Here is a 26792-nt window from a genome sequence, read left to right as displayed (position 1 = left end):
TCATAATAAAGGATTCATACCTTTCATTTAGAAAGCACAGACTACATTATTATTGTTTACATTCCGTTCCAATAAAAGATAGACTGAAGTTTTAATTTGCCCCTATATTCTTCACTCAGGTACATTTACATGATCTATTAATAAAATATATCAATCATGGGGAACGTTCCAACAAAAGAAGACCGTGGAAGTCAATCTTCACGCAGAAGAGGTAGTTCAATAAGTTCTACAATCAATGGATTAAATCCAAATTCTTCATCACCATTCCCAGCTCAAAAATTAAAACTTGGTAAAAGATCTAGTAATACTAAAGAAAAGGAAAAATTCAAAGAAGCTCATGCTGCTGGTTTAGTTGTTAAATATGATGAAAATGTTGATGGTGGTTATTTAGCACCTTATGGTACTTATAATTTGAATTTGGACTATAAAATAAGTGTTGTTAAGCAATGTATAATAGATAGGAAATTGGCACCTTTTTATACACCTTTACAAGATCATAATAAAAATTGGACTGATGAAGAGTTATTAAAAACTGTTGATTCTTTAAAATTACATGCACATCCATCTGAAGCTGATGATGAAGATGAAGATTTAAATTATGAATATGAAGATATTGATGAAACCACATTAAGTAAAAGAGAATTAAAAAAACATTTATCAAAGAAATTTAATAAACAATTAAAAGTGAAAAGATTAAAATGGCAAGATGATGAAGAATTAAGATATAGACAAGAAAAATCAACATCAAAACAAGCTTCAAGTAAAGATTTAAAATTAATTTTATACAGAAATGTTGCAGAATGTCCAATTTGTTTCCTTTATTATCCAAAATGGTTAAATTATTCAAGATGTTGTGTTCAACCAATATGTACTGAATGTTTTGTTCAAATTAAAAGATTAGATCCACATTTCCCACATGATAATGATGAAGAAGATGTTGAAGATAAGGCTAAAAATGATCCAAATTTATTAATTTCAGAACCAGCATGTTGTCCATATTGTGCAACTGCAAATTTTGGTGTTACTTATACGCCACCATTTTTCAGAACTGGATTAAATGGTGATTTTACAGCTGGTTTATTTAAATTACCATCATCAGAAGCTGTTATTTTAGAGGGTGAAGAAACTTCAAGTTTTGATGTTGATGATAATTATTTCAAAAAATCAATGACTGATGCTACAAGATCAAGTTCAAATAGTGGGAATGGAAGTCGTTCAGGAAGTCCATCAGGTCGTCGTGGTTCATTATCTGCAAATAATCCAGCTGTAATTACAACAGATTTTATAAGACCAGATTGGGAACAAAAATTAAATTCTGCAAGAGCTAGATTAGCAAAAAGAGCTGCTACTGCAAGTGCTATCCATGCGAGTAATCTATTAATTCAAAATAATGAACAAGATGTTGAACAACGTATGATTGAAGAAGCTATGAGATTAAGTCTTATGGATGAAGAAGCAAGAAAAAGGAGGGATTCTTCAAGTCGGCGTTGAAATGTTTAGATAAGTGTTCTAGCTAAGAAGTATATCTTTCATCATATATTCAGTACTATTGACTGTTTTATATATTGTAATTTCTACCTATTTTAAGGTCTCCCTTATATATGGTGCAGTCCAAAATTTTCTTTAAAGTCTGGGGTAAAATTTCTTCACATATGAGCGCCCTAAGTGCAGTCACATGATGCTGAATTCAAAGGGTTTCCTAAAAACATCCAAACACCTTCAGCGAAATTCCGCGAAATCACCAAATTCTCAACCACGAAACTTTGTGAAAAATTAGTTCTTACCAAAACTGTACTGAAAGGGAAGTACTTGATTAAAACAATCAAAGAAATAGTCTGCTATAATAGCTTAAATTTGATTATTCTTAACATCCAAAAATGTCTGTTGAAACATCTTTATCATACGCTGCTTTAATCTTAGCTGATTCAGAAATTGAAATCTCATCTGAAAAATTATTAGCTTTAACTTCAGCTGCTAAAGTTCAAGTTGATCAAATCTGGGCTGACTTATACGCTAAAGCTTTAGCTGCTCAAGATGTCAAAGGTTTATTAACCAACATCTCTGCTGGTGGTGCTGCTTCAGGTGCTTCTGCTGCTGCTCCAGCTGCTGCCGCTGGTGGTGAAGCTGCTGCTGAAGAAGAAAAGAAAGAAGAAGAAGCTAAAGAAGAATCCGATGATGATATGGGTTTCGGTTTATTCGATTAAGGAAATTAACTTTAATTTAATGGTTAAATTATATTAATAAACGAAAATTCATGATTTGTTTCTCTTTTAAATTATTTTATTGGTTATAAAATGGGATTATTCAGGTTTCTTTATCAAAATAAAATTGTATGTTAAAGTTATAAAGACTGTAATATATGACTAAAAAAATCAATAGAAAATGTAATTACTATGCGATCAACTAAAGAAATGTCACTAAATCAACTTGTAATATCTAATTAAAAATATATTGTAAATTACGGCCTAATATCTACATTTGAATTGTGTCAACTATGTCAATATTAATATGAGTCTGACCCATAGTATTACGTACTTTACTGATATTACACTACCTAAAACTTCAAAATCAATTAAGATCAAATTTAAATATACAAAATGCTATTAACAAAGCGAAGATTAAAATAATATGAACACCCCATATGGAAAAACATCACTTTAAATAAATTGAATTACAAATTTCTAATTCCCAAAAGTTTTAGATTTTTATTAATTTTTTCATTTATAAACGATTATATGTAATTCTCATTTATTCATTCACCTTATTTTTTCTTTTCAGCTTCAGCTTCAGCTAATTCTCTAGCTCTCTTTTCTCTAATACCTCTGTATTTCTTTTCTGATCTAGCTAATCTTAAAGTTCTGTAAGCGGTTTGTTCTTGTTGTTCAACAGCTCTTGGTTCTGATTCTGGAGTTGGTTGGACGATTGGGAAAGCTTGAGCAGTTGAGATTTGTTCAGCTTCTGGAGCTTTACCGTTTCTTGGGAAGACAATTAATTTGGATTGGTATTCTTTTAATCTTAAAACGTTAGCTTCGAAGATTTCAGTTGATCTGTTTTGACGACGGTGGTCAACAGCAATACCGATGGTTCTAGCGTAAGCTGGGGTTAAACCTGAAGCTTTAATTTCACGTAAAGTGAAACCTCTACCAGCTCTAACTTTTCTGTTGTATTTGACGGTTGGAGCTCTAACAACTGGTCTTAAGGCATCTAATGGTCTTGGAGCAATTTGAGCAGCTTTTGAAGCTCTAGCTTGTCTTCTTGAAGCTTTTTTACCGGCTTGGTCAAAGTGAACTTTGACACGTTCTTGCCAGTGCTTTCTGAAATGGTTTTTCAAAAGTGGTAAATTTTTAGCGATAGCTATAATACAATAGTTAGTATACTTGACTTATAATAGTAGATGAATCTAATTCATAGGTTCCCTTTAGATAAATATTGAAATTTGATTTAATTTAATGATCATTTTACATAATGATAAACATTCATCTTTTAATTGTATTTTCAACCACGACATAACGAATAATATATCATTTGAGCTGTCTTGATCTTATGAAGATGTATCTCATTGAATCATATGGGAACCCACTTGTATTATCACATTATCACATACCCATTGTTGATAAATTTACTGTCCTTTCAAACTTGTATTAGAGGTATCAGTTCACACTCTTGATAATTTCGATGAAATTTTGTTTGGATCTTTGCAAGGTCAGAGTGCTCGATGAGTCCCGAACCAGTTCTGAGTGCGAAAAAGCGAGGTTTGCAACAGGACACACGATGGGCTTAACTATGGAGTGAGTGGCACTGTGAGTTTTGACAGTCATTTTTTGTGGTGAGTACTGTGGTGTTTGGGTGTGAATACAAATTCCAGTAGATTTAGATTGATATTATATAGTAGATGGTGAAGGTAGTAATGGTTTACTTAATTATATATAGCAGCTAATAAATAAAAACCGACCCAGTATCATTCTAGATTACTATATGTCTTCATTCTTTTATTTAAAAATAACTACTATTCTTGACTCATTTAAGCTTTCAATCACCTCACGTGATAAGCCCTAGAGCCCAAACAGCAGTCACACTCGCTCATGCCCACAGTGTACAATCGCACCACCAGTCCGCGAACGCGTTTTCCAACTTGTCGCCACTGTCTTTTCAGACTTCGCGAACTCAGCGAACACTCTGCTAAAAAATCTCCCAGTCGGTCAGCGCAACACAACTCACTTTTTTCATCCATCCTCTGTGAAAAAACAAATTTGTTCATAAAGCTACCATTAGTTGAACAATCATAAAGACCTAATATACCATATAACACAGCAATCATGCCTGAAGAAAAATCAGTTAAAAGTGTCCAAGTATGTTTAGATGATACAGAGGAAGAACAAGTGCAAGAGTATGACCCATGAATGATTCAATTATCACTCTAGTAAGAGTTTAAAATTCATATCAAATGTATTGAATGAAAGATCCAAAATAGTATCGTAATATCAAGAGAACCAATTTGAAAAGTAATACAATAAATGAAAGATAAGTGATCAGATCAATAGTTTAGTGTTTCAGAGAAATATTATAATGACAAGTGTAAAAATAAAGAAGATTTGAATCAAAGATCAAATATATTAAATATGTGTTTATAAGAGCCAGTCAGTACCCACTAATTCAAGATTATAAAGATCAAATTAAACAGAACCTTGAGATTATATTACCAGAAACATATTTTGTCATACTCTACACTATCATTTCCATTAGATTTGATTTGTGAATATCATATACTAACAATTTTCTCTTTCTAGACTTTTGGTAAAAAGAAAACCGCTACCGCTGTTGCCCACGTCAAAGAAGGTAAAGGTTTAATTAAAGTTAACGGTGCTCCAATCACCTTAGTTGAACCAGAAATTTTACGTTTCAAAGTTTACGAACCATTAATCTTGGTTGGTTTAGACAAATTTGCTGGTGTTGATATCAGAGTTAGAGTTACCGGTGGTGGTCACGTTTCTCAAGTTTACGCTATCAGACAAGCTATTGCCAAAGGTTTAGTTGCTTATCATCAAAAATTCGTTGATGAACAATCTAAAAACGAATTGAAAAAAGCTTTCACCTCATATGACAGAACCTTATTGATTGCTGATTCAAGACAATCAGAACCAAAGAAATTTGGTGGTAAAGGTGCTAGATCTAAATTCCAAAAATCATACCGTTAAGAATTTCCATCCTTCTCATCAACTTTTCTCATCAATCCTCAACTTTATGTACAATGTTTCTTTTCTTTCATTCATATATAACTAATCAAAAAAGAATGGTTTGAAAATGTTTCCAATGTAGTGAACTGTAATGTAATCGATTTCTAAATAATGAATTATCATCTTGCTTTATTATCAGTTATATATCAAACTCAAAGTACGTTATTTAATTGATTACCGCCATTCGACTCCTCTGGTATCGATTTTGAACTTCCCCAGATGATTTTAAAGTTGATGTAATTTTCAGTTTTTTTATTCATCGCGTTTATTTGAAAAGTAAACAAAAAAACCCAAAACCTGTGTATTTCCAGACGCGTACAAAGTAGAAAGCATCGCCCTTTAGAGGCTCTAGTTTGTTTTAGAGTCAGGAGAAACTTTTTAATTAAATATCTAGTTTGGCCTTCCAATAGAGACTTTTGATTACATTCAATTAAACCGGTTATATCTTTCCATTATTGTGACTTTATAGTTCGTGTTTGTTTTGGTTTGCATATAGGTTCAAAAGGCGCGGTTTGATAAATTTATTATTGGTGGTAAAATTCATTCATCATACATATTTAATACCCATATATTTCGTGTCTGTCTAGATATAATTACAAGATTGGATTGGATTGAACATTTGGCAATGGTTACCATACCTCAAGAACATATAATGAATACTTATCCAGTGAATAATGAAGGAAATGATAGTACTGTTAAACTATTAGATTCATCAAAATCAATTCAAGTTTCAGAACCCACTACTGTACAACATGAAGTACCTAGTCAACCGAGCAGTCAAGAGCTCAGTACCCAGGAATCAACTCAAAATGATACACAAGAGGAAATCAGGATAGCTGATACAAATGGAAATAATAATAATACGAATAATCATCATCATCAACAACGGCAATCAATTTCTTCACAATCTTCAATAGCATCTGTTTCGTCAACTACAATATCATCTTCACATTTATATGAATCAGATGAATCACCATGTATTACAGATCTGCTCAAACGTGCCAGATCCTATACAAATAATGAAACTTTAGAATCTGAAGAATCAAGAAGTTTAATTAAAGAATTAATTACAAGTTTAAATAAGGCAAGAATAGAAGCTGGTCAATATAAGATTAAAGCTGAGTTATTATCAATATCTTCCAAAGATGCTGATATGAGATATGAAGTTGAAAATGATTTAATTAAACGTCAAGTTGAAAGATTAAAAGCTCAAGGTGAAAATATGAATGTACTAATGAAAAAAATAAGTCATCAAAAGTTAACTTTAAAAAAATATAAAAATGAAATCATAAATAAAAATAAAGAAATCATAAGATTGAGATCTAAAAGTCAAAATGATTCAACCATCAATAGTTCAACTGTTAAAAAGAGAAAAAAATCTTCAAATTTAAGTCATAAAGAATCTCAATCTCAAAATCAATCTCAATCTCAAGAATTGCCTGGAATGTTAGATACTTTAGGCTTGTTGGCATCTCAAGTTTTAACAGAAGAACAAAAGCAAAATAATCATAGTGCAATCAAAGCAAATAGTAGTCATGAATTATATCAAAATCATAATTATAATTCACACAATACTTCACAAAATAATCATAATCATCAATCATTACCACCTGTACATCAATTTGCAATGCCAAAATTGAATAGTTTTAAACATAGATCAACTCCAGATATAAATGAAAATGGACATAATGAAACAACAATAAGTGATTATAGTATGAATCAATAACCTTATTACCATTGTTTTGGTAAAGAAATAATATAATTAAATCGAACATTTTATGGCTAATATTTATGACGAATGTGTATTTTATAAATAAACATAAAAATAATATGAATAACTGTAGATAGATATAAATAAATAAATAAATAAATATAAATAAATAAATAAGTTAGAATAAATAGTCAGCCCATAGACCATGGGTTTTAATAAATAAATTGAAAGTTAAAGGATTCAATTTGTAGATGGTGTAATATCACTCAACATTGGCAATTTTGGCTCTTTAATCTTTAATCCAGATAATTTATCATATTCACCACTCAAGATTCTCTCCACGATTAGTTCATCTCTCTTCTTAATTTCTTCAGGAGTTTTATTATCATTTCTCAACAATTCTTTAGCACCTTCTTCCCCTTCTGTTTCTTCAAGAGCTCTTAATCTCAATTCATCATCAGCCCATTGATCAACACCTTTATCATCTTTGAATAAATAAACAGCCATGAATAATAAATAACCTGGGATTAATAACCAACGAGTTAGATCTTCCCATCCTTCTTTTTCATTTTCTCTAACAATACGCCATTTAACAAAACCTTTTTCATCTTCATAAGGGATCTTATCAATTATATTACCAGATGCACCATTTTCAGAATTTGGCAATAAATTTTGAATATCTGTATAATTATCAGCATATAATTTTGAATTTGTTTTTGATAATCTTAAATAATCCCATAAAGTTAATTTTCTTTTTTCATTTAATACAGATAGATGAGCTAATTTATGTAATTCCAAATCAGTAGGTTCTCTTGGTGTACCATCAGCATTTTGGTATAATTTTGAAGCTGGAGGTAATGAATCAATAAGGTATCTAATATCTTCCTCGATCACTTGTTTGAACGCTGGGGTGACCCTGGTGAAATGAAACCCACGATAAGTGGTTAATGGCTTCAATGCTACTCTAAGCATATCTTTTAATTCTAGTTTCTTTGCTCAATCTAATTGAAACTTTCTTCATCAAATTGAAACGAATTGGAACTTTTGTTGTATGCAATAAGTATTCAACTCCACTCCTGATAATTGACCAAAACGGTTCGGGCAGTCGCATTATAAACACAATAGTTACCCGGGAATTTTAGTAGCACTAATGATACTATAACTTAACAAAACTATCAAATCGATCGATAACATGCAGTATAGTTACTTAATTGAAAGCTGCTGGATTTTTTAAGAGCAATCTTAGGCTTCCGATATGTTTTATAAGCTTGAGAAGTGAGATTTGAGTACGTCAGATCACCTGCATCATATTCATTATATTTCGACGTATTATTTATTGTATATAAAACGCAAATTTCAAAGCAAACCCATTTAGATAAACAATCAATAGACTTCATTGATGCTTTGGCTTTTTAGATTTTTCAGCATTATCCCTTAACTTTTCAAGCTTGGACAAACACAAAGGATTAACTTCCTTAGTCTTTTCAAAAGTTGCATTATCGAAGTTGGTTAAGTAACATTTCCCTTTGGACATAAAAATATCAGTTACTTCAATCTTTTCTAGTTGAATACCAGCATCTCTTAAGTAATTGAGTTGTTCAATAGCTTCGTTGAAGTCCTCCTTTGTACAAGGTCTATCTGTAACATGTTCACGAATAATATAATTTCCAACATAATATGAAAAATTTTTGATCTTCAACTTCATGTTCCCATCTCTGAAATGTGTTAATACATTTACCTTATTTTCGTTTTTCATGTTAAACTTTTTGATGATATCAATAGCCTTCATCTGGTTCTTGTACTTATCCATGAACAAATTTTTAGCTTTTTTCAAACCTAATGTATCATCTTCAGTATAGTTCTGAATCTGATATCTAGTTGGATCATATATTGAAAGAACAACAAGTCCGTGGTCTTCGATTCTGGTGGGCTTGATTTTGAACAAACTTTTATAGAGTCTTTTAGAAATAAGTAATACTTGTGGATTTTCACCAGAGCCATTATGGAATAATGAAATATATTTTTCACTAGAGATATCAGGACAATAATCAATCTCATATAGAGGATAAAATCTTAACTCAAAAAAATTCCTTTGAGTCCACTCTATTAGAGTTGCAACAAACTCACTGTTACTTTTCAAGCAGATATCTTTGAGCCTTTGAATTTGGTAGATCTTTTCTCTATATTTAGGTTCCGAAAAGTTTTCAATTTCATCGTGTATCATTGTCAAAAGTGAGGCTTGTGCGGTGATACCAGAATCTTTTATATTAACCAACTTGAATAAAAATGGAACTTTATTAGTTGGATTTTCAGGATCTGAAAGAAAATCCTCCAACTCCTTGCCAAAATTTATCTTTATCAAAAGCAAACTGAATCCATCAGTTAAAAATCACCAGATATAATCTGGCTAAGAACCTGAAAAAACCACCATTTGAAATTAGTGGTACCTATCCCGGAAAATATGGACAAACAGTTGTATATTTTTATTTCAAAATTTGCAAAATTATAAGACTCATTTGACCCAGGAGGTTTTAAGGCTAATGTAATATCAAGGAATACATGAAACGTGTGTTTGGATAACTTCAAGTCACCACTTGGAAGGTTTTCGAATCTCTGCCTTTTCAGGTACTCTGCCTTTTGTAAACTTGTCTTTAATTTATAACCCTCGGCCAATGTGAGATTGTATAAGAGTCTGATAGGATTCAAAATTTTCCCCAAAACATAATATTCTGTGACGCTTTCATTCAAAACATCTAAAGGTTCTTCATCCAAGTTAAAAAATTGATGTATACCAATACCTGACATGATATCCTCAATGGCCTCATCATCTAAGCTTTTTAATTTGCTTGTAACATCAACCAAAATTCTCTTTAATATTTTTGCAACCTCTTGATCTTCAATTTCTATAAATTTCACTTTTGCATAAATGTTCTGGTCCAGACATGCTTTTGAAAGTGAGTTCTTGGATGGTTTACTCACAGTCTCTCCTGATTCCCATAGATCTTTGAACCCTGGAGCAGTAGCTAAATTAAAATCTGGAAGACCAATACTAATTCTGATAAATAACATTAACCCCAATCTGTTATTGGTATCCGAACCACGTATAAGTCTTTTGATCATTGGAATTAAAAAAGCATCTCTGAATTCTGTAACTGACTCTTTTGCTTCCACGGGATCACTTGATGTAGAAATTTTCAAATTGGAATGTTTATTCATAATCTTGATGTAACCTTCAATGATACTGTCATCATCTAACAAGTCTTCAGCTATGAGTTGAATTTCATTATTGTGACTTGTTTCATTAACTGATGAGTTTTCCATGATTCAAATAACTTAACAACTTAAGCGGCTTTAGTTTTGACTTCTGAAGTATTGTTTGTAATTTAAAACCCTCTGGATTGATAGAATGGTTCAAATGTTTATGACAATGAATTCACACAAAACCTAGTACTGGTGCTATAGCAACTCAAATAGTTTAATTTTTTAAAGTTTGGAGCTATCAAGTGATCATTAATGAATACAACTGAGCTTTGTTCCCTCATGTCCATCTCAAATTTTGTAACTGAAACCATTGGTTCTAGAGTATATGACTATAGTGATTGTCTATGTGTACAGCCCTTCAAACGTCGAGAGCTTTTTACTATCTTTGATAAATTAAAGTTTTGATCTTCAGGATTTGACTTCAATGATCCCCAATTGCACATTGAATCCGATGCAGATTGTAGGTCCGTTGTATCACGAATTAACTGTTACCTAGTGAGAACTATCATTTAGCTGGTGAGCAAGTTTTGTTTGTGGTCTGATATTAAATAATTGCAGCAGCTGAAAATATACTAGAGCTCATGAGTACAAAAAACCTCAGTATCAATCCTACATATCCGCGAATTTGACATTTGATATAACCGTCAACTCTATATATCCTAATACTTCTTTGTTTTCAATGCTTTATAGTATGGTCATAATTATTCAGAAAGATGAGACAGGAATATATTTCGCATTATATGTTGATTGATTTTTTATCAAGACCATAAATCCAGAGACTAACCTACAATTCAATTTTCTTCATCAACAATTAATAACAAATACATTTTTTATTCAACATCTGATATAAGGACATATACAAAAAAATAACTTATCCTTATCAACAACGTCGGAAATATAGAATCAAAATAAAAACTTCACCATTAGATTTAATCTAGATTTAATCTAAGTATTCATATAAGTTGATGGATCAACACCACCTTCTGGGAATTCAGCAATTTTAACATCAAATCTTTCTTGAATTTTACCCAAGACAGTTTCATCTTCTTCAGTTGAAACAAATGAAACAGCTAAACCTTTGGTACCGAATCTACCAGCTCTACCAACTCTATGTAAGTATTGATCAGCTTCATTTGGTAAATCATAATTAATAGCTAAATTAATTCTTTCAATATCAATACCTCTACCGAAAACATCAGTTGAAACACAGATTCTCTTGTTGAAATCTTTGAATGATTTATATCTAGCAATTCTTTCTTCTTGTGGGATACCTGAATGAACTGCAATAGATGGGAAATTTGAAGCAGTTAAAATTCTATTTAATTCATCAGCTCTTGCAGTTGATTTAACGAAAATAATTACTTGATTGAATTCTAATGAATCTAATAAATCAGCTAAACGACGATTTTTTTCACGTTCAGCTAATTTGATGTAGAATTGTTGTAAACCATGTAAAGTTAATTTAGCTTCATCATCAACATAAATTTCTAATGGATTTTGTAAGAATTTTTTACAAATTGGTCTAATTTCTTGAGATAAAGTAGCTGAAAAGAACATAACTTGTTTTTCATGAGGAGTTGCTCTGAAAATTTCTTGAACATCTCTTCTCATATCAACAGCTTCTAAAACTTTATCACATTCATCAATAACGAAATTTTTCAAATTATTTAAACGAATATATTTTTCTCTTAATAAAGCGTTCAAACGACCTGGAGTACCAACAACAATATGTGGAGCAGTATCTTTATTTTTCAATAATTCAGCATCTTTTTTAATATCAGTACCACCATAGAAAACTGCAGTTTTAACATCTGGCATATATTTAGAGAATCTTAAGTATTCATTACGAATTTGATAAGCTAATTCTCTAGTATGACAGATAACTAAAGTGGAAACTTCACCTGGAACTGGGTCTAATTGTTGTAAAGTTGATAAAACGAAAACAGCAGTTTTACCTAAACCTGATTTGGCTTGACATAAAACATCAGTACCATGAATAGATTGTGGGATACAAACTTGTTGAACTATTATAATAATGTTAATAAAACTGTTGTTTTTACATTGAGTGATAAATTCTGTTGCACTTCTCTTGATATTATAAAGACATCATTTTTGATAATTTTTTTTGATAAGATCTTTTTGTGGGATCATTCATTATATATGTAGCATGAGTGAATATTATGAAAATAGCTATAATTATCATAATGACTTCAATCTGGAAAGATGAGGGGTATCAGGGAACAATATAATTGTTTATAATAAATCTGGAAAAATGGATATCTAATCAACCAACTATAATTGGAAAATTTTCATTCAAACGCGTGATGCATAAGGAGACAGCATCACAATTATGACATGGAATAACAAAGAAAAAGGGACCAATTGATAACCAAAATTTGATCAAAAATATGGAATGATGAAATCTCAAAGTTTGGATTGCATTCAAATATTAATGTAATTCATTGAAAACAGACCTTCCAATAGACCCTTCAATTTTGTTATATGAAATTTTTTTGATTGATAAATCTCATAATTTATAATAGATATCTTTATAATTCAAAGAGAAGGCAAAAACTTGTAAAATAACTAACCTTCTGATGGATGTTCGAAACCACAATCAACAATAGCTCTTGATAATTCTGGTTTTAATAAGAAATCTTTAAAACCTGTTGAATGGATACCAACATATGAACCTTTCTTGTCTTCACCATCCTTAGCTTCAGCAGTGGTGGATTCTTGGACAATGTTATCTTCTGGTTCAGAGTATTCCAATAATTCTTCTTCTCCTTCGTGAGACATCTTGTTTTAATATATGTTTTGATATGTATATAAACTAGATCTAAGGTGATTTCGTGTTAGGTTTATTCAATTTGTTTTTCGATATTTTCCAATCTGGCGCCCCCTTCTCGAAGAATTTTGGAAATTGGACACTTTTCGCGGGTTCTGTGCTGTTATTTACACTTGGTGATGCATGTTACCTATGGTGAAGTGTTCTCAGAATTACACATATACGTATTAAATTATCAGCACATTCTGAAATTATTTAAGAGCAAATGAGATTTTGTTGTTTGTGGATTGGAATCTAAGAGAAATGGTGGGTTATTTCAGCTGGTACAAGTATGACTGTTTGTGTAGTTTGGTATTACGTTGTTCCATTGTTTGATTGTCATTTATCATTTATCATGTAGGTAATTCGCACTTTTGATGACATGTTGATAAGACGTTGGGAAGTTGAAGAGCCTGGTGATCTTATTGGACTTGGCTTGTATTATTCAGTTTTTCAAAGGTAATCTTCAAAATGGCCCGAGCTGCTAGTAATCCATTGAAAGTTGTGGATGTATCCTCTTTGGATCAATCCACTGCTGATGATGTGCTCCAAGGGTTTAGTGAACAAGGTTTCCTATTTGTTGATGGACATGATTTCACTCAGGATGAAGTTGATCAATTGTTTAAGTTAAGTGCTGAATTCTTTGATATCCCATTGGAAAAGAAACAAAAAGTTGCTATTGATAAACAAGATTGTGGTTATACTTCATTTAATCAAGAAAGTCTAGATCCAAATTCTAATAAGAATGGTGATCCAAAAGAAGCTTTTAATTTTGGTTCTTTCAATTTCTTGACAGGTGATTGTAATAAAGATCAATTACCAAATATTTTCCAATCCAATGATAACTATAAATTCATTCAATCAATAATTAAAAAACAATATAAGCTAGCTACAAGAATTTTAGAACTTTTAGCTATTGGTTTACAAATTGATGAACAAGATGGTGGTAAAGATTGGTTCACTAAAAGACATCCACCAATTGGAAAATCAACCTCAGCAATGAGAATGCTTCATTATCCACCTTTATCTAAATTAGATGCAGAAACTGCAATTAGAGCAGGTGCGCATACTGATTATGGTTCAATAACATTATTATTACAACAACAAAATCAAGAAGGTTTAGAAATTCACACTTCAAAAGAAAATGGATGGGAACCAGTTCCATTTATACCTTCACCTAATGAAAATTATATTAAATTAGGTAAAGCTGCTCCTATAATTGTTAATATTGCAGATCAATTATCATTTTGGACTTCTGGTGTACTAAAATCTACATTACATAGAGTTAAATTACCAATTAATGGGAATGATAGATATTCTATAGCATTTTTCTTTGATGCTGAATCTTCAACTCGTTTAACTCCAATTCCAAGTCCTTTAATACCAAATTCTAACAATCCATCTAATTTTCAAAATGAAAATGATTATATGACTTCTGGTGAATATATGCAGAAAAAATTCGCTGGTACTTTCATTTCAGGTCATTCATAATAGTGATGATTTTTTTAATATTTGATTAAACGGAAAACAAATAACTTTTATTTATTCATAAACAAACAAATGGGATGTGGGTATAAACTCTAGATTGATGTATATATATATTTATTTAACAAGAAGAAAGATGAAAAAAGAAAAAAAAATGTAACGTATTGTGATCATGAAAATTCATATTATTGAGATTGTTTTGATTGTTCATCTGATATATTTGTAGATGTATTCAGTGTTGAATTTCCTTCAGCTGCAGCTTCTCTATCTAAGCTTTCAGAATCTAATTTTTCAAATTTTTGTTCATCAAGTTTCCTATATGAACCTTGAGGATCAACATCTTGTAATTGAACAGCATCAACTCTTTCATTATTATCATTATCAACTAATGGACCATGGAAATTCTTTTTACCCCAAACAACCCATAATAATGAAGCTAATATTACAAATAATATGAAAACAACAGATGCATAATTCATACTTGAACCTGTTATTGGTAATTGTGGGGGTAAACTCAAGACAAATATTGTAAATAATAACCAACACATACTAATGATATTTATAATGAAACCAACATATTTTAATTTAAAAGCTGCACCTCTAACTTTTTTCCTACCACCAAGAACTAAACTTGTTATTGGAATTAATGAAGCTGCACATAATGATATAACAGCTGCACCAATAAATGCATTAAAAGCCGCGGTAGAAACTAATGAAAGTAACCCAAGTAAATAAGAAACAGCCATTGATAAATAAATTGAATTTTTAGGAACTTTTAAAACAGATTCTGAATGAACATAAGTCCAAAAATCACCATAAGGTAAAGCACCATCACGACTCATACTATAAACAGCTCTTGATGAAGTTTGAATTGATCCAATACCTGAAAATAATAAGTTACCCATAATCATAATAACTAAGAAAAATGAAACAACAACTGAATTAGTAGCTAATTTGAAAATTAATACAATTGGCATAATACTTTGATTTTGATCAACTAGTAATGAAATTTCTGGTAAAACTGCTAAAATTGGGATTAAGAATATGAACCCAGCACCACCAGCTAATAATACAGCTAAGGTCATACCTTTTGGAACAGTTCTTTCAGCATCTTTAACTTCTTCACTAACAGCTGGTAATAAACCGAAACCTTGTAATGTGAAACTTGCTTGTTGGAATCCAATAATGAAAGCCATTGGAGCTGGCCAACCTGATCTTGTATTATCAAAAAATGTGAAAATATATTTCAGACTATGATAACGTGGAGAAAATAATAATAATAAGATATCAATGAATAAAATTGCATAAATGATCCAATAGACACAAATTTTATTAATTAATTCTAAATGACGTGAAAATTTTAAATTTATTAATCCACAAATTGTAACAACGATATAAAAAACAACCACAGTTAGAACAGCATCAGTTTCATAATCTGAATCCACAATACCAATAACTGATAACATGAATTGAGCACCAGCAAATGTAATACTTGTACTCATGGTCCAATTACCAATCAATAAGAAAAATCCTGTGAACCATGAACAAATTAGACTATATTTTGGTTTAGCAATTATAGCGGCACCACCATGTAATTCAATAGGGTATTTTGAAGTGATTTCACCAAGGGATAATGAACATAGGATGGAAAATATATAGACAATTAAATAACCACCAATAATTGTAGCCGGCCCACCATCAATTAATCCAATATTCATAGTTGTACCTAAACTTAAAGGTGCACTCATTAAACCAAAACCCAACCCAATAACAGTAGTGATTGTTAAATTTTTATTTAATTCTTGTTCATATTTGAATTTTTCCACTTGAACATCATGATCAATCATATCATTTTCAATCGCTTCAGATATATGATGGATCAGTCTGTGGGTATATGATGCCTCATTTTGCTCTGGTTCCACTGGGGGAGACATGAAGAAGACTGCCTACTCGATTTTTTTTCTGGTGAGGATATCTGGATGATCAAAGACCTGGCAACTTCCCTTGATAGATGTTGTGATTCCTCTTATAGATACTTATGAACTTTAGTGTTTTGACTCTCGCTAGAATGTCTCAATTTTTGTGCCTGAATGAATCTCAAAGCACCGCCAGAGCCCAGGGCTGTCTAACCGATGGGCTTAACAGGAACTTGGAACCAACCTAATGAAATAGGTATACTGATAGGCTATAGCGTACTCTTACTCAGTAAAATACCAATCTATTGCTTTTCAATATTCTACTTTTTTTCAAAGCTGATAAAATTCATGCTCTGATAGTTTGTTAAATTGTGGCTAGTGTATCCGTGGCTAGTGCGATTAGTGGCTAATTTCCGTGAAAAGAATTTGAAAATTAAAAGCGTAAACAAAGACAAATCGTTAACCAGGAAGAACTAGGAACAAACAGCAGCTAAACACAATGGATGAAGACCGCTATGATGAGTATGTCTTGATCTTTTCTGTCTCTCTTAGAGGTCTGTACTAACTAGTTGATTTAGATTTGGGAACCTAATTGGTGATTCAGTGGACTCGGATGACGAATCTATAAGCTCTGTGGGTTCTGGTGAGCCTTTCCAACATGATTCTGATCAAGAAATGGATAGTGACGATGAAGATGCTCCTGAAGGTGACGGTAATAAGGAGAACCAAGTGATATTACAAGAAGATAAAGTGTATTACTCCACCATGAGTGAAACGTTTGGAAATGATGTGGAAACTATAATTCAAACAACAGATAATCAAACAATTGAAGAACCATTAATTAAACCAAACATTGAGAAAAAACACAAAATTGAAGAATCTCGTTTACCTAAAACCAAATATTCCAAAGAATATTTAATAGAGCTACTTAAATTACCTTCCAAAGTAAGGAACGTATCATTTGTGGGGAGTTTAAAATCTGGTAAAACAAGTTTTTTAGATACATTAATATTACAATCTCATGAATTGAAAAAAATATCCAAGAATCAAAAAAATTATAAGAAACTTCGTTATACTGATAATGAAACTTTAGAAATTGAAAGAGGTTTAACTATAAAACTATCTCCAATGACTTTATTATTACCAAATTTGAAAAGCAGTTCCTTAGTTTTAAATATAATAGATACACCAGGTCATGTAAACTTCTTGGATGAAGTTTCAGTGGCACAAAGACTTACAGATATCTCTGTTGTTATTGTTGATGCTGTTGAGAGATTAACTGTTGGAGCAAGAAAAGCTATTGATAATGCTTTAAATAATAATGTTCAATTAGCTTTTGTTATTAACAAAATTGATAGATTGATATTAGAATTAAAATTACCTTTACAAGATTCTTATCATAAATTAAGAAATGTCATTGATGAAATTAATACATATATACAAGAAAATTCATTTGGTGATAATTATAATCATGATAAAATTTTCTCTCCAGATTTAAATAACATTACATTTGCATCTTCAGATTTGAATTTTTCATTTACATTAAAATCATTTGCCACTCTTTATGTTGAAAGATTAGGATTACCTGTTGACCCTGTATTATTTGCTAAAAGATTATGGGGTGATATTTATTATAATGAAGAAACAAGAAAATTTTCTTCTAAAGGATCTAAAAGAAGTTTTATAAGTTTTATCTTAGAACCTTTATATAAAATAATAACTCAAGTCCTAACAGAAGAACCAGAATTGTTACAAAAAACTTTATATCAAGATTTTAATGTTGGATTACCAAAACTATTTTTGAGATCTGATCCTCAAACATTATTAAAAGAAACTTTTAAAACAATTTTCGGTGGTGCTTTTGGGTTTGTTGATATGATTGAAAATTTGAATTCACCAATTGAACATTCTAAAACTAATACATATTCTGGTCCTAACGGGAAATTAAAAGATGAAATATTATTAGCATCAAGTGAAGGACCATTAGTTGCACAAGTTGGTAAAATTATAGAAGATACAATTGCATTAGTTAGAATCATATCAGGTACAATTAATAAAAATGATAAAGTTAAAATTTTAGGTCAACAATATAATGATGATGATGAAGATGTTCAAGTATTAGAAATTGATGAATTATGGTTAGGATGTGGTAGATATAAAATACCTATTGAATCAGCACCAGCTGGATCCATTGTATTGATTAAAGGTGTGGAATTAAGTTCAAAAGCTTGTACAATAGTAGGTAATGATATTAAAGAAGATGTTTATACTTTGAAACCAATTGATTATTTAAATAAAGCGGTTTTCCAAGTTGTTGTTGCTCCACAGGTTCCATCTGAATTACCTAAAATGTTGGATGGTCTTAGAAAAATTAATAAATATTATTGTGGTGTGGAATTAAAAGTTGAAGATAGTGGGGAACATGTTATATTTGGCTCAGGTGAATTATATTTAGATTGTTTATTACATGATTTAAGAAAAATAACTGAAATTAATATTAAAGTTTCAGATCCAATTACAAAATTTTCAGAAACTGTTGTGGAAAATAGTTTAACAAAAGTTTCAATTAAATCACAAAATTCTCAAAATGAAATAACAATAATTGCAGAACCATTAGAAGACAAATTAGCTATTGATGTGGAAAATAATAAATTTCAAAATGTTAAACGTTTAAATAAAATATTACGTGAAGTTTATGATTGGGATTCATTAGCTGCAAGATCATTATGGACTTTTGGCCCAGAATCAAATGGTCCAAATGCTCTTTTAGATGATACATTATCAGATGAAGTTGATAAAGATTTATTACAAAGTGTTAAAAATTCAATAATTCAAGGTTTCCAATGGGCAGTTCGTGAAGGTCCATTAACTGATAGTGCAATTAGAAATGTTAAATTTAAAATAATTGATATAAAATTAGCAAAAGATTCATTACAAAGAGTTAATGGACAAATTATTCCTATGGTTAGAAAAGCATGTTATGCATCAATAATGACTGCAACTCCAAGAATAATGGAACCTTTATATGCAATTGAAATTATTTCAACATCACAAACTGTTCAAATTATTGAAAATTTATTAGATAAAAGACGTGGATTAGTTTTGAAAGATTCACCAATTGGTGCAACTCAATTATATAAAATTCATGGATTAGTACCAGTTATTGATTCTGTTGGATTGGAAACTGATATTAGAGTTATTACTCAAGGCCAAGCTTTAGTTTCATTATATTTTGATAAATGGTCCGTTGTACCAGGTGATCCATTAGATAAAGATTTATTTATACCAAAATTAAGACCTGCACATATAAATGGTTTATCAAGAGATTTTGTTATGAAGACAAGAAAAAGAAAAGGTCTTACTGGTGAACCAAGTTTAGGTAAATATATTGATAAAGAACTTGTTGATCAATTAAAAGAATTAGGCATTCTTATATAGATTTGTAATAAATACTGTATTATATCGGGGGAAAAAATTAGGATCATGATATTATAGCTCTTTTATTTATTATACAAGTGAAACAAAAAACTTTAAATGCTTCTTTAAATTACTATGCAAATTATTTTCTATTACGTTTACTTTTACCTGGACGACTTGCTTTACCTTTCATTTTACGTTGAGAGAAATCACGCATATCAGCACTTGATTCAGCATCATTTTTTCTTTTAAATCTTTTCATACCACCAGAACCGTATTTTTGATCTTTTGCAGCTCTTTTAGCATTTGGTTTTGTTCTTTTATTTCTTTCTTTACGTTCATCTTTATCAGCAGTAGCTTCTTCGATAGCAACATTAAAATCATTTGTACTAATTTCATTATCTTGTCTTTTTCTTTTCAAACCTTTAATTTTATCAAGAGTTTCTCTTTTTTGTTTTTGACGTTCTTGTAAAGTTGCATTTTGAACTTGTTTACCAAATTTTTTCAATTCTCTTTGTCTTCTTGCTTCAACTGAAGCTTTCTTCTCAGAAGCTTCTTTAACTAATTTTGATTTTAATCTATCCATATGTTCATCAGATTTAATCATTTCAGCAAAATAATCTAAAGGTCTTGAAAATGGAATTTTTAATTTTAATAATTTTGAACGACCTTCTAAAGCTGTACTTAAAGCTTGTTTATAAAAAGCAACTTCACGTTCAGTATCATCGTATATATCTTTGATTTGTGGTTCAACGTTTTCTTTTGAAGTAAGACTTTGATGTTGTTGGAATGAATGTTTTTCCCATGGTAATTGAATACGAGTTAATGCATTTTTCAAAGCACCAACGTTATTTATGGTTAATTTTGAATGTGGGACGATATCGGCATCTGAATCAACTTCAACGTCTGATAATGGGATATCTTCTTCATCTTCGTCTTCTTCATCTTCATCTTCATCTTCTTCATCTTCATCATCTTCATCATCTTTAGATTCTTCTTTGTTATCTTCTTTTTCTTCATCTTCATCTTCTTCTTCATCATCAGATTCATCATCAGATTCACTATCACTTCTAGCTAATTTTTCGAGATCTAACAAATATTCTTCCATTTCTGAATCAGTATCTTCTGCAATTTCAATAGAATTTTCTTCATCTGATTCTTCTTCATCTTCATCATCATCACCAGTTTGAACTTCAACTTTAGCAGCAGCTTTTTTCAACAATCTTTGTTCTTTCTTAGATAAAGCACCACTTTGATATTCTTCATCTTTTTTAACTGAAGTAGTTTGTTTAACAGGTTTAATAGATTTTGATTTTTTTTGATCTTTAATTGGATTCTTTACAGGTTCATCTAAATCTTTTTGACTAACAACAACTGGTTTAACAGATTCTGGGTTTGAACCTTTTGGAGCATTGGCACCTTTAGCACCTTTGAAATTTTTTTTAGCGTTATTCTTGGCCATTATAACTTGATTTCTTGAGTCCTAGTAATTATTGCACTCCACTTATAATATTTCGATTAATACCCATAATATAAATATACTTAAAATTTTTCTGAGATGAGCTGCGTGTGTTTACCGATACTGAAAATTTATTATGTAATCAGAATTTTGATATTTTTGATTTTTTTTTACCCGGTCGTGTTTTGATTTTTGGAATCTCGTGTAAACTCGTATAAGAAAAATTGACGAGAATTTGATTTAAATGATAAATAAAGAAGGTGAATTAAGGTCAATAAGATTTAAGATCAATTGCAATGTCTGATAAAGCTCATAAGAAGGACAAGTTTGTCGGTGTCTTCCCAGAATTGGTTGAAGAATTACTTGATGTATTAAAAGGTTATGGAATTAGAGAAGAAGCTATTGAATGGTATAGAGATAGTTTAAATTATAATACACCAGGTGGGAAATTAAATAGAGGTATTTCAGTTGTTGATACTTATGTTATTCTTAAAGGTTTTAAATCCATTGATGATTTATCTGTGGAGGAATATAAAAAAATTGCCATTTTGGGTTGGTGTATTGAATTATTACAAGCTTATTTCTTAGTAGCTGATGATATGATGGATAAATCAATTACAAGAAGAGGTCAACCATGTTGGTATAGAAAAGAAGGTGTTGCAGAAATTGCTATTAATGATGCATTTATGCTTGAAGCTGCAATTTATGTTTTATTAAAGAAACATTTCAAGAAAGAATCATATTATGTTGATTTATTAGAATTATTTCATGATGTTACATTCCAAACTGAATTAGGTCAATTATTAGATTTAATTACTGCACCAGAAGATCATGTTGATTTATCTAAATTTTCATTAGAAAAACATTCATTTATTGTTATTTTTAAAACTGCTTATTATTCATTTTATTTACCAGTTGCATTAGCTATGTATGCAGCAGGTATTAATGATGAAAAAGATTTAAAACAAGCTAGTGATGTTTTAATTCCATTAGGTGAATATTTCCAAATTCAAGATGATTATTTAGATTGTTTTGGTAAACCTGAAGATATTGGTAAAATTGGTACAGATATTCAAGATAATAAATGTAGTTGGGTTATTAATACTGCATTAAAATTAGTTAATCCTGAACAAAGAAAGATTTTGGATGAAAATTATGGTTTAAAGAATTCAGAAGCTGAATTAAGAGTTAAAAATTTATTTAATGAATTAGGTATTGATAAAATTTATTTAGATTATGAAGAAAAAATTGCAAATGAATTAAGAGAAAAAATTTCCCAAATTGATGAATCAAGAGGTTTTAAAGGTTCAGTTTTAACTGAATTTTTAAATAAAGTTTATAAACGTTCAAAATAGATTGTATAGCTATATTCCAAAAAGTTAATATATTAATATAAAATTACATTTACATATAAATCTTTACAATTACATATAATCATCTACATTTACACAATGTCAAAATTAATAAACTTTTATATTATATTTTAATTTAAAATTTGTATTGTTTTAATTGAATAAATCATAATAGAACCCATTTGAACCGAGAACCCGTTTGAACTCAAATTAACAATAATATATATATACGTATAATATATTAGCTCAAACAGATCCAGCTTTTGATATGTGTGTTTTTCTTGTCTTTAAAGAACTTTATGCAAAATAATAAAAAATTAATGAATATGATAATGTATTGTATGTACAAATATAAAAAGATAATAATATCTTAAACATTAACTCTTTCTAATTCTTCTCTACCAGCTTTAGTATATAAATATTCATTATAATCTCTAGCTTGAGCCCACCATTCCCAAATGATAATACCTGGAGCAACAATAAAGAAAATTTGATTTTTAGCTCTTCTGAAAACGTTAAAGATAGCATTATGAGCGACACCTTTTAAAACATTTTGAGCAAATGGAGAAACAGCATAAGTAGTGATACCTTTTTGAGCTGGGGAACCTAAAGAACCCCACCAGCCCATGTAAGCTTTTGGATGTGGTGCACCTCCCATATTGATTGATTATTAGTTTATTGAAGTGTTGTTGAAAGAAACAAACTGTGTATTGATTCAATAGTTTTCAAATCAATTCAACTGGTTTTTTTTCCTTCCTATGAAATCGTGAAAATTGGTTTTTGCAAAATTGCAATTGGTTGAAATTTTTAAGCTTGTGAAATTGAGTTACGAGGGTATCAGGTGACCGGTCAGCTGATAAAAAATATAATACCTCGGATCTCATAAATATTAAAAAAATCTAAAATGGCAAAACACCATAAACAGATAATCAAACAAAACACTTATTTTAAAGGGTCTGATCACTGGTATTTTCTGTTTAGAGAGTGGGTTTGAAACCTGTGATGAGTTGATAAAGTGTGAATATATATATACAAGTTGTGCTGCTGCTGCTACTGCTACTCTCTTTCTCTTTCTGTGTCAAATAATCATATATCAATAGACAATCAGGTGATATAATAAGATTAATCAAATTTCAATATCAATATCAATATCAACTCAATTCATTCCAATCACGTCAATATTCACAATTGACAAGCTATGACAAACATAGCCACTCCTCAAAAGATCAAAAAAGGACTCTCAAGAAGATACGTTCCACCTAGTTTTGATTTAAATGATGAATATCTGCCTGAAGATTTCTCCACACCTCAGTTAGCTCAAAGTTTTTATCAACAAATTCAAAATGATGAAATTGAATCAAATAGATCAAATATCTTATTACAAAACTCTAGTTTCACTCCAAAAGGTTCAATTTCAAGATCAAATTTAAGAAATCGAATTCCAAGTTCTCCAAATAATCCTTTTAAATTGAAAAAATCAAAACCTTATGGTCAATTACAAAATATTGAAAATAATAATAACAATAATAGCAACAACAATAATAATAATCCTTATCTGAATAGAATTTTTTCAGAAAATGAAACTTCAAATTTTAGTCAAATTAATGGTAGAAGAATTTACAATGATCAAAAACATAGACCTCATAGAACTACTGATTACTATGATCAACAAACTGAATTAGTACCTGATTTACCTCAAAGTTCTTCTTTAAGATCTTTTTCGAATTTTTATCATTCAACTTCAGTATCATCATCAGTATCAATATCAAATTCAAATTCAAATGATTATACTTCAAATAAATCTGGTCTTGAAGATGAATATATTCCAGATTTTGATTTTAGTAATACTATTCAACAATGGACTCATTCTTATTATGGACATGGTGATAATAATTCTTATGATTCTTCATTAACTGATAGTGTTCCATCCTCATATATATCAAGACCTTTAACTCCAGTTGGTCAATTACATTCACAAGTTAGTCCTGTTTCAGTTCCAAGACCTTCAAATATTTCCACAAATTTCAAAACATCAAGTAATGATGATGATCAATCTTTAACAAATGATGAAGAATCTGTTATATCTAAATTACCTCAAGATTTTACTGATTTACCATTTAGTGTAAGAAGAAAATTATTAGCTGATTTATCACCAAATGGAAATTTAGAAGCTTTAAATAAAATTATTAAAAAAAAATTTAAAAAAAAACCAAAATCTTCTCCTGCTGCTCAATTTTTATCAAGTTTTAGTGAACGTTCCAATAAACAAGATGATAATATCATATTGGATCATAAATTAGGTAGTATTATTGGATTTGGTGCTTGGGGTATTATAAGAGAATGTTTAGGATTTGATGGAATTCAAAGAGCTATGAAAATTGTTCGAGTTAAAAATGAAGGTGCAAAAGAATTTTTCAGAAGAGAAACAAATATTTGGAATCAATTAAATCATGAAAATATTTTAAAATTAATTAACGTTAAAGAAACTAATGTTGCAATATTTTGTCTTACTGAAAGAGCTTATGGTGGTACATTATTTGAAATTGTTTCAAATTGGGGCACTTCCCCATCAAAAATTATTGAAACTAATGAAAGATTAATTAAAATACGACAATATTGTAAAGGTTTACTTTTAGGTTTACAACATATGCATTTTAAAGGTATTGTTCATGGTGATGTTAAATTAGAAAATTGTTTAATTGTGGAAAAAAATTCAACAAAAATTTGGTTATGTGATTTTGGTATGAGTTTAAGATTTAAAACACCTGTTGATTTAAATGAAATTCCAATTCCTGGTAGTGGTAATAAAATTAGACGTCCTTCAATTCCAAGATCTTATTCAGGTAATGATAATTTTTTTAAACCAAAATCTTTAACTAAATTATATTCTGAAACTTCTTCAAATGATACACATAAAAGTACTGATGATTTATTATCAAAACCTTCAAATAATAATAATATTCAAAATTCAATTCAACAACATCATTTAGAAAAACCTATACAACCTGAACCATTTGAATATAATTCTAAAAATAATAATGATTCAAATATCCCACATTCTCATATTGGTTCTTTACCTTATGCAGCACCAGAACTTTTAGAAGCTCAACCACCACCATTAGGTCCTTCAGCTGATGTTTGGGCTTTTGGTATATTATTATATACAATGATTACAGGTAAATTACCATTTCAACATTCATTTGAACCAAGATTAAGAGCAATGATTTCAGCGGGGAAATATGATACAGAATGTCTTTTAAAGGCATGTGATGGTGATGATGCAATGTATGAAGCAGTTTTAGGATGTTTAACTGTTGATATGAATAAAAGATTTGGACTTGATCAAGTTTCAAATTTAATTAATTCTTAATGGGGGGGAAAAAAAAGTAAAATTATATAAGAAATCTATTATTTGATGAAAGATTTTTATGATGAATTATCTATTTATTTAATGTTTTAATTTAATGACTAATATATAGCATATATGCATGATTATGAATACATTTAAAAGTTTTTCATATGTAGATAAATCTCATGAGATCAATAATAGTGATAACGTCATGAAAGTTCAATATAATTACAATATGCTCACCAATGATTCATATAATGTACGATTAGGAGATCAAGACAAACAATCATATCATGATCATCAAATTAATTATATTCAACAAAATTAAACATGCTCAAATTACTCATATATAATTGATAATGTATATGATCTGTATTATGTTGCTCCTACCGTCTCGGTATATCGAAATTAAAATAAATTTGATTAAAACTGTAAAATAAATGTAGATAAACAATAAAAATAGCTCTAATATTAATAAAAATCTCTAATGTTTTTATTTATGAGTTTTAAATTGCAAAATTCAGAAATGTTTTTAACAATTTTTAATTTTCATAAATTTTAGGTACATCAAATATTTTATTTCAGATCCAATTAAATTGTACAAATTCAAAACTTCAAATTTTTTTTTGAGATTTCAGTACTTTCAATCTACTAGTTTAAAAACTCATAGTTTAATAAGCCATCATTTAGCATACATTAAATTATTTCAAAGTTTTTGATGTGAATAAAGTGATTTATAAAATGTTGATTACCTAATAAATGATGTAAGCAAAAGCACACT

General features: G+C 29.8%; 15 protein-coding genes across 15 annotated transcripts; 8 read left to right on the top strand and 7 right to left on the bottom strand.

The window, feature by feature from the left end:
- Nucleotides 1-156: 156 nt before the first annotated feature.
- SIP5 (Sip5p) lies at nucleotides 157-1491 on the top strand (the record flags this gene model as incomplete). The annotated part of the gene is made up of 1 exon (XM_011276325.1): nucleotides 157-1491. The coding sequence occupies one exon, from the start codon at nucleotides 157-159 to the stop codon at nucleotides 1489-1491; it is 1335 nt and encodes a 444-aa protein (XP_011274627.1).
- A 386-nt stretch (nucleotides 1492-1877) lies between these two features.
- RPP1A (ribosomal protein P1) lies at nucleotides 1878-2204 on the top strand (the record flags this gene model as incomplete). The annotated part of the gene is made up of 1 exon (XM_011276324.1): nucleotides 1878-2204. One exon carries the CDS (start codon nucleotides 1878-1880, stop codon nucleotides 2202-2204), a length of 327 nt encoding a protein of 108 aa, XP_011274626.1.
- A 557-nt stretch (nucleotides 2205-2761) lies between these two features.
- Nucleotides 2762-3818, bottom strand: BN7_3073 (60S ribosomal protein eL13; the record flags this gene model as incomplete). Its single annotated transcript, XM_011276323.1, has 2 exons — nucleotides 2762-3354; nucleotides 3662-3818. 2 exons carry the CDS (start codon nucleotides 3816-3818, stop codon nucleotides 2762-2764), a joined length of 750 nt encoding a protein of 249 aa, XP_011274625.1.
- A 498-nt stretch (nucleotides 3819-4316) lies between these two features.
- On the top strand, nucleotides 4317-5195 carry BN7_3072 (40S ribosomal protein uS9; the record flags this gene model as incomplete). The annotated part of the gene is made up of 2 exons (XM_011276322.1): nucleotides 4317-4349; nucleotides 4788-5195. 2 exons carry the CDS (start codon nucleotides 4317-4319, stop codon nucleotides 5193-5195), a joined length of 441 nt encoding a protein of 146 aa, XP_011274624.1.
- Nucleotides 5196-5886: 691 nt separating this feature from the next.
- Nucleotides 5887-6960, top strand: FDO1 (Fdo1p; the record flags this gene model as incomplete). Its single annotated transcript, XM_011276321.1, has 1 exon — nucleotides 5887-6960. One exon carries the CDS (start codon nucleotides 5887-5889, stop codon nucleotides 6958-6960), a length of 1074 nt encoding a protein of 357 aa, XP_011274623.1.
- A 225-nt stretch (nucleotides 6961-7185) lies between these two features.
- Nucleotides 7186-7917, bottom strand: BN7_3070 (uncharacterized protein; the record flags this gene model as incomplete). Its single annotated transcript, XM_011276320.1, has 1 exon — nucleotides 7186-7917. One exon carries the CDS (start codon nucleotides 7915-7917, stop codon nucleotides 7186-7188), a length of 732 nt encoding a protein of 243 aa, XP_011274622.1.
- A 421-nt stretch (nucleotides 7918-8338) lies between these two features.
- BN7_3069 (uncharacterized protein) lies at nucleotides 8339-10266 on the bottom strand (the record flags this gene model as incomplete). The annotated part of the gene is made up of 2 exons (XM_011276319.1): nucleotides 8339-9314; nucleotides 9374-10266. The coding sequence occupies 2 exons, from the start codon at nucleotides 10264-10266 to the stop codon at nucleotides 8339-8341; spliced, it is 1869 nt and encodes a 622-aa protein (XP_011274621.1).
- An 885-nt stretch (nucleotides 10267-11151) lies between these two features.
- SUB2 (ATP-dependent RNA helicase SUB2) lies at nucleotides 11152-13005 on the bottom strand (the record flags this gene model as incomplete). Its single annotated transcript, XM_011276318.1, has 2 exons — nucleotides 11152-12221; nucleotides 12798-13005. 2 exons carry the CDS (start codon nucleotides 13003-13005, stop codon nucleotides 11152-11154), a joined length of 1278 nt encoding a protein of 425 aa, XP_011274620.1.
- A 499-nt stretch (nucleotides 13006-13504) lies between these two features.
- On the top strand, nucleotides 13505-14524 carry BN7_3067 (isopenicillin N synthase family dioxygenase; the record flags this gene model as incomplete). The annotated part of the gene is made up of 1 exon (XM_011276317.1): nucleotides 13505-14524. One exon carries the CDS (start codon nucleotides 13505-13507, stop codon nucleotides 14522-14524), a length of 1020 nt encoding a protein of 339 aa, XP_011274619.1.
- Nucleotides 14525-14703: 179 nt separating this feature from the next.
- On the bottom strand, nucleotides 14704-16452 carry TPO5 (Tpo5p; the record flags this gene model as incomplete). Its single annotated transcript, XM_011276316.1, has 1 exon — nucleotides 14704-16452. One exon carries the CDS (start codon nucleotides 16450-16452, stop codon nucleotides 14704-14706), a length of 1749 nt encoding a protein of 582 aa, XP_011274618.1.
- Nucleotides 16453-16650: 198 nt separating this feature from the next.
- Nucleotides 16651-19872, top strand: SNU114 (U5 snRNP GTPase SNU114; the record flags this gene model as incomplete). The annotated part of the gene is made up of 2 exons (XM_011276315.1): nucleotides 16651-16690; nucleotides 17039-19872. The coding sequence occupies 2 exons, from the start codon at nucleotides 16651-16653 to the stop codon at nucleotides 19870-19872; spliced, it is 2874 nt and encodes a 957-aa protein (XP_011274617.1).
- Nucleotides 19873-19993: 121 nt separating this feature from the next.
- On the bottom strand, nucleotides 19994-21313 carry EBP2 (Ebp2p; the record flags this gene model as incomplete). The annotated part of the gene is made up of 1 exon (XM_011276314.1): nucleotides 19994-21313. The coding sequence occupies one exon, from the start codon at nucleotides 21311-21313 to the stop codon at nucleotides 19994-19996; it is 1320 nt and encodes a 439-aa protein (XP_011274616.1).
- A 293-nt stretch (nucleotides 21314-21606) lies between these two features.
- On the top strand, nucleotides 21607-22665 carry ERG20 (bifunctional (2E,6E)-farnesyl diphosphate synthase/dimethylallyltranstransferase; the record flags this gene model as incomplete). The annotated part of the gene is made up of 1 exon (XM_011276313.1): nucleotides 21607-22665. One exon carries the CDS (start codon nucleotides 21607-21609, stop codon nucleotides 22663-22665), a length of 1059 nt encoding a protein of 352 aa, XP_011274615.1.
- Nucleotides 22666-23032: 367 nt separating this feature from the next.
- QCR8 (ubiquinol--cytochrome-c reductase subunit 8) lies at nucleotides 23033-23320 on the bottom strand (the record flags this gene model as incomplete). The annotated part of the gene is made up of 1 exon (XM_011276312.1): nucleotides 23033-23320. The coding sequence occupies one exon, from the start codon at nucleotides 23318-23320 to the stop codon at nucleotides 23033-23035; it is 288 nt and encodes a 95-aa protein (XP_011274614.1).
- A 540-nt stretch (nucleotides 23321-23860) lies between these two features.
- Nucleotides 23861-26032, top strand: NNK1 (protein kinase NNK1; the record flags this gene model as incomplete). Its single annotated transcript, XM_011276311.1, has 1 exon — nucleotides 23861-26032. One exon carries the CDS (start codon nucleotides 23861-23863, stop codon nucleotides 26030-26032), a length of 2172 nt encoding a protein of 723 aa, XP_011274613.1.
- Nucleotides 26033-26792: the final 760 nt, after the last annotated feature.

This window comes from Wickerhamomyces ciferrii, contig 00082 (assembly GCF_000313485.1).
Source record: "Wickerhamomyces ciferrii WGS project CAIF00000000 data, strain NRRL Y-1031 F-60-10, contig 00082, whole genome shotgun sequence".
NCBI lineage: Eukaryota > Fungi > Ascomycota > Saccharomycetes > Phaffomycetales > Wickerhamomycetaceae > Hansenula > Hansenula ciferrii.
Note: the sequence above shows the minus strand (reverse complement) of the source record. Positions and strands in the feature narration are given on the sequence as shown.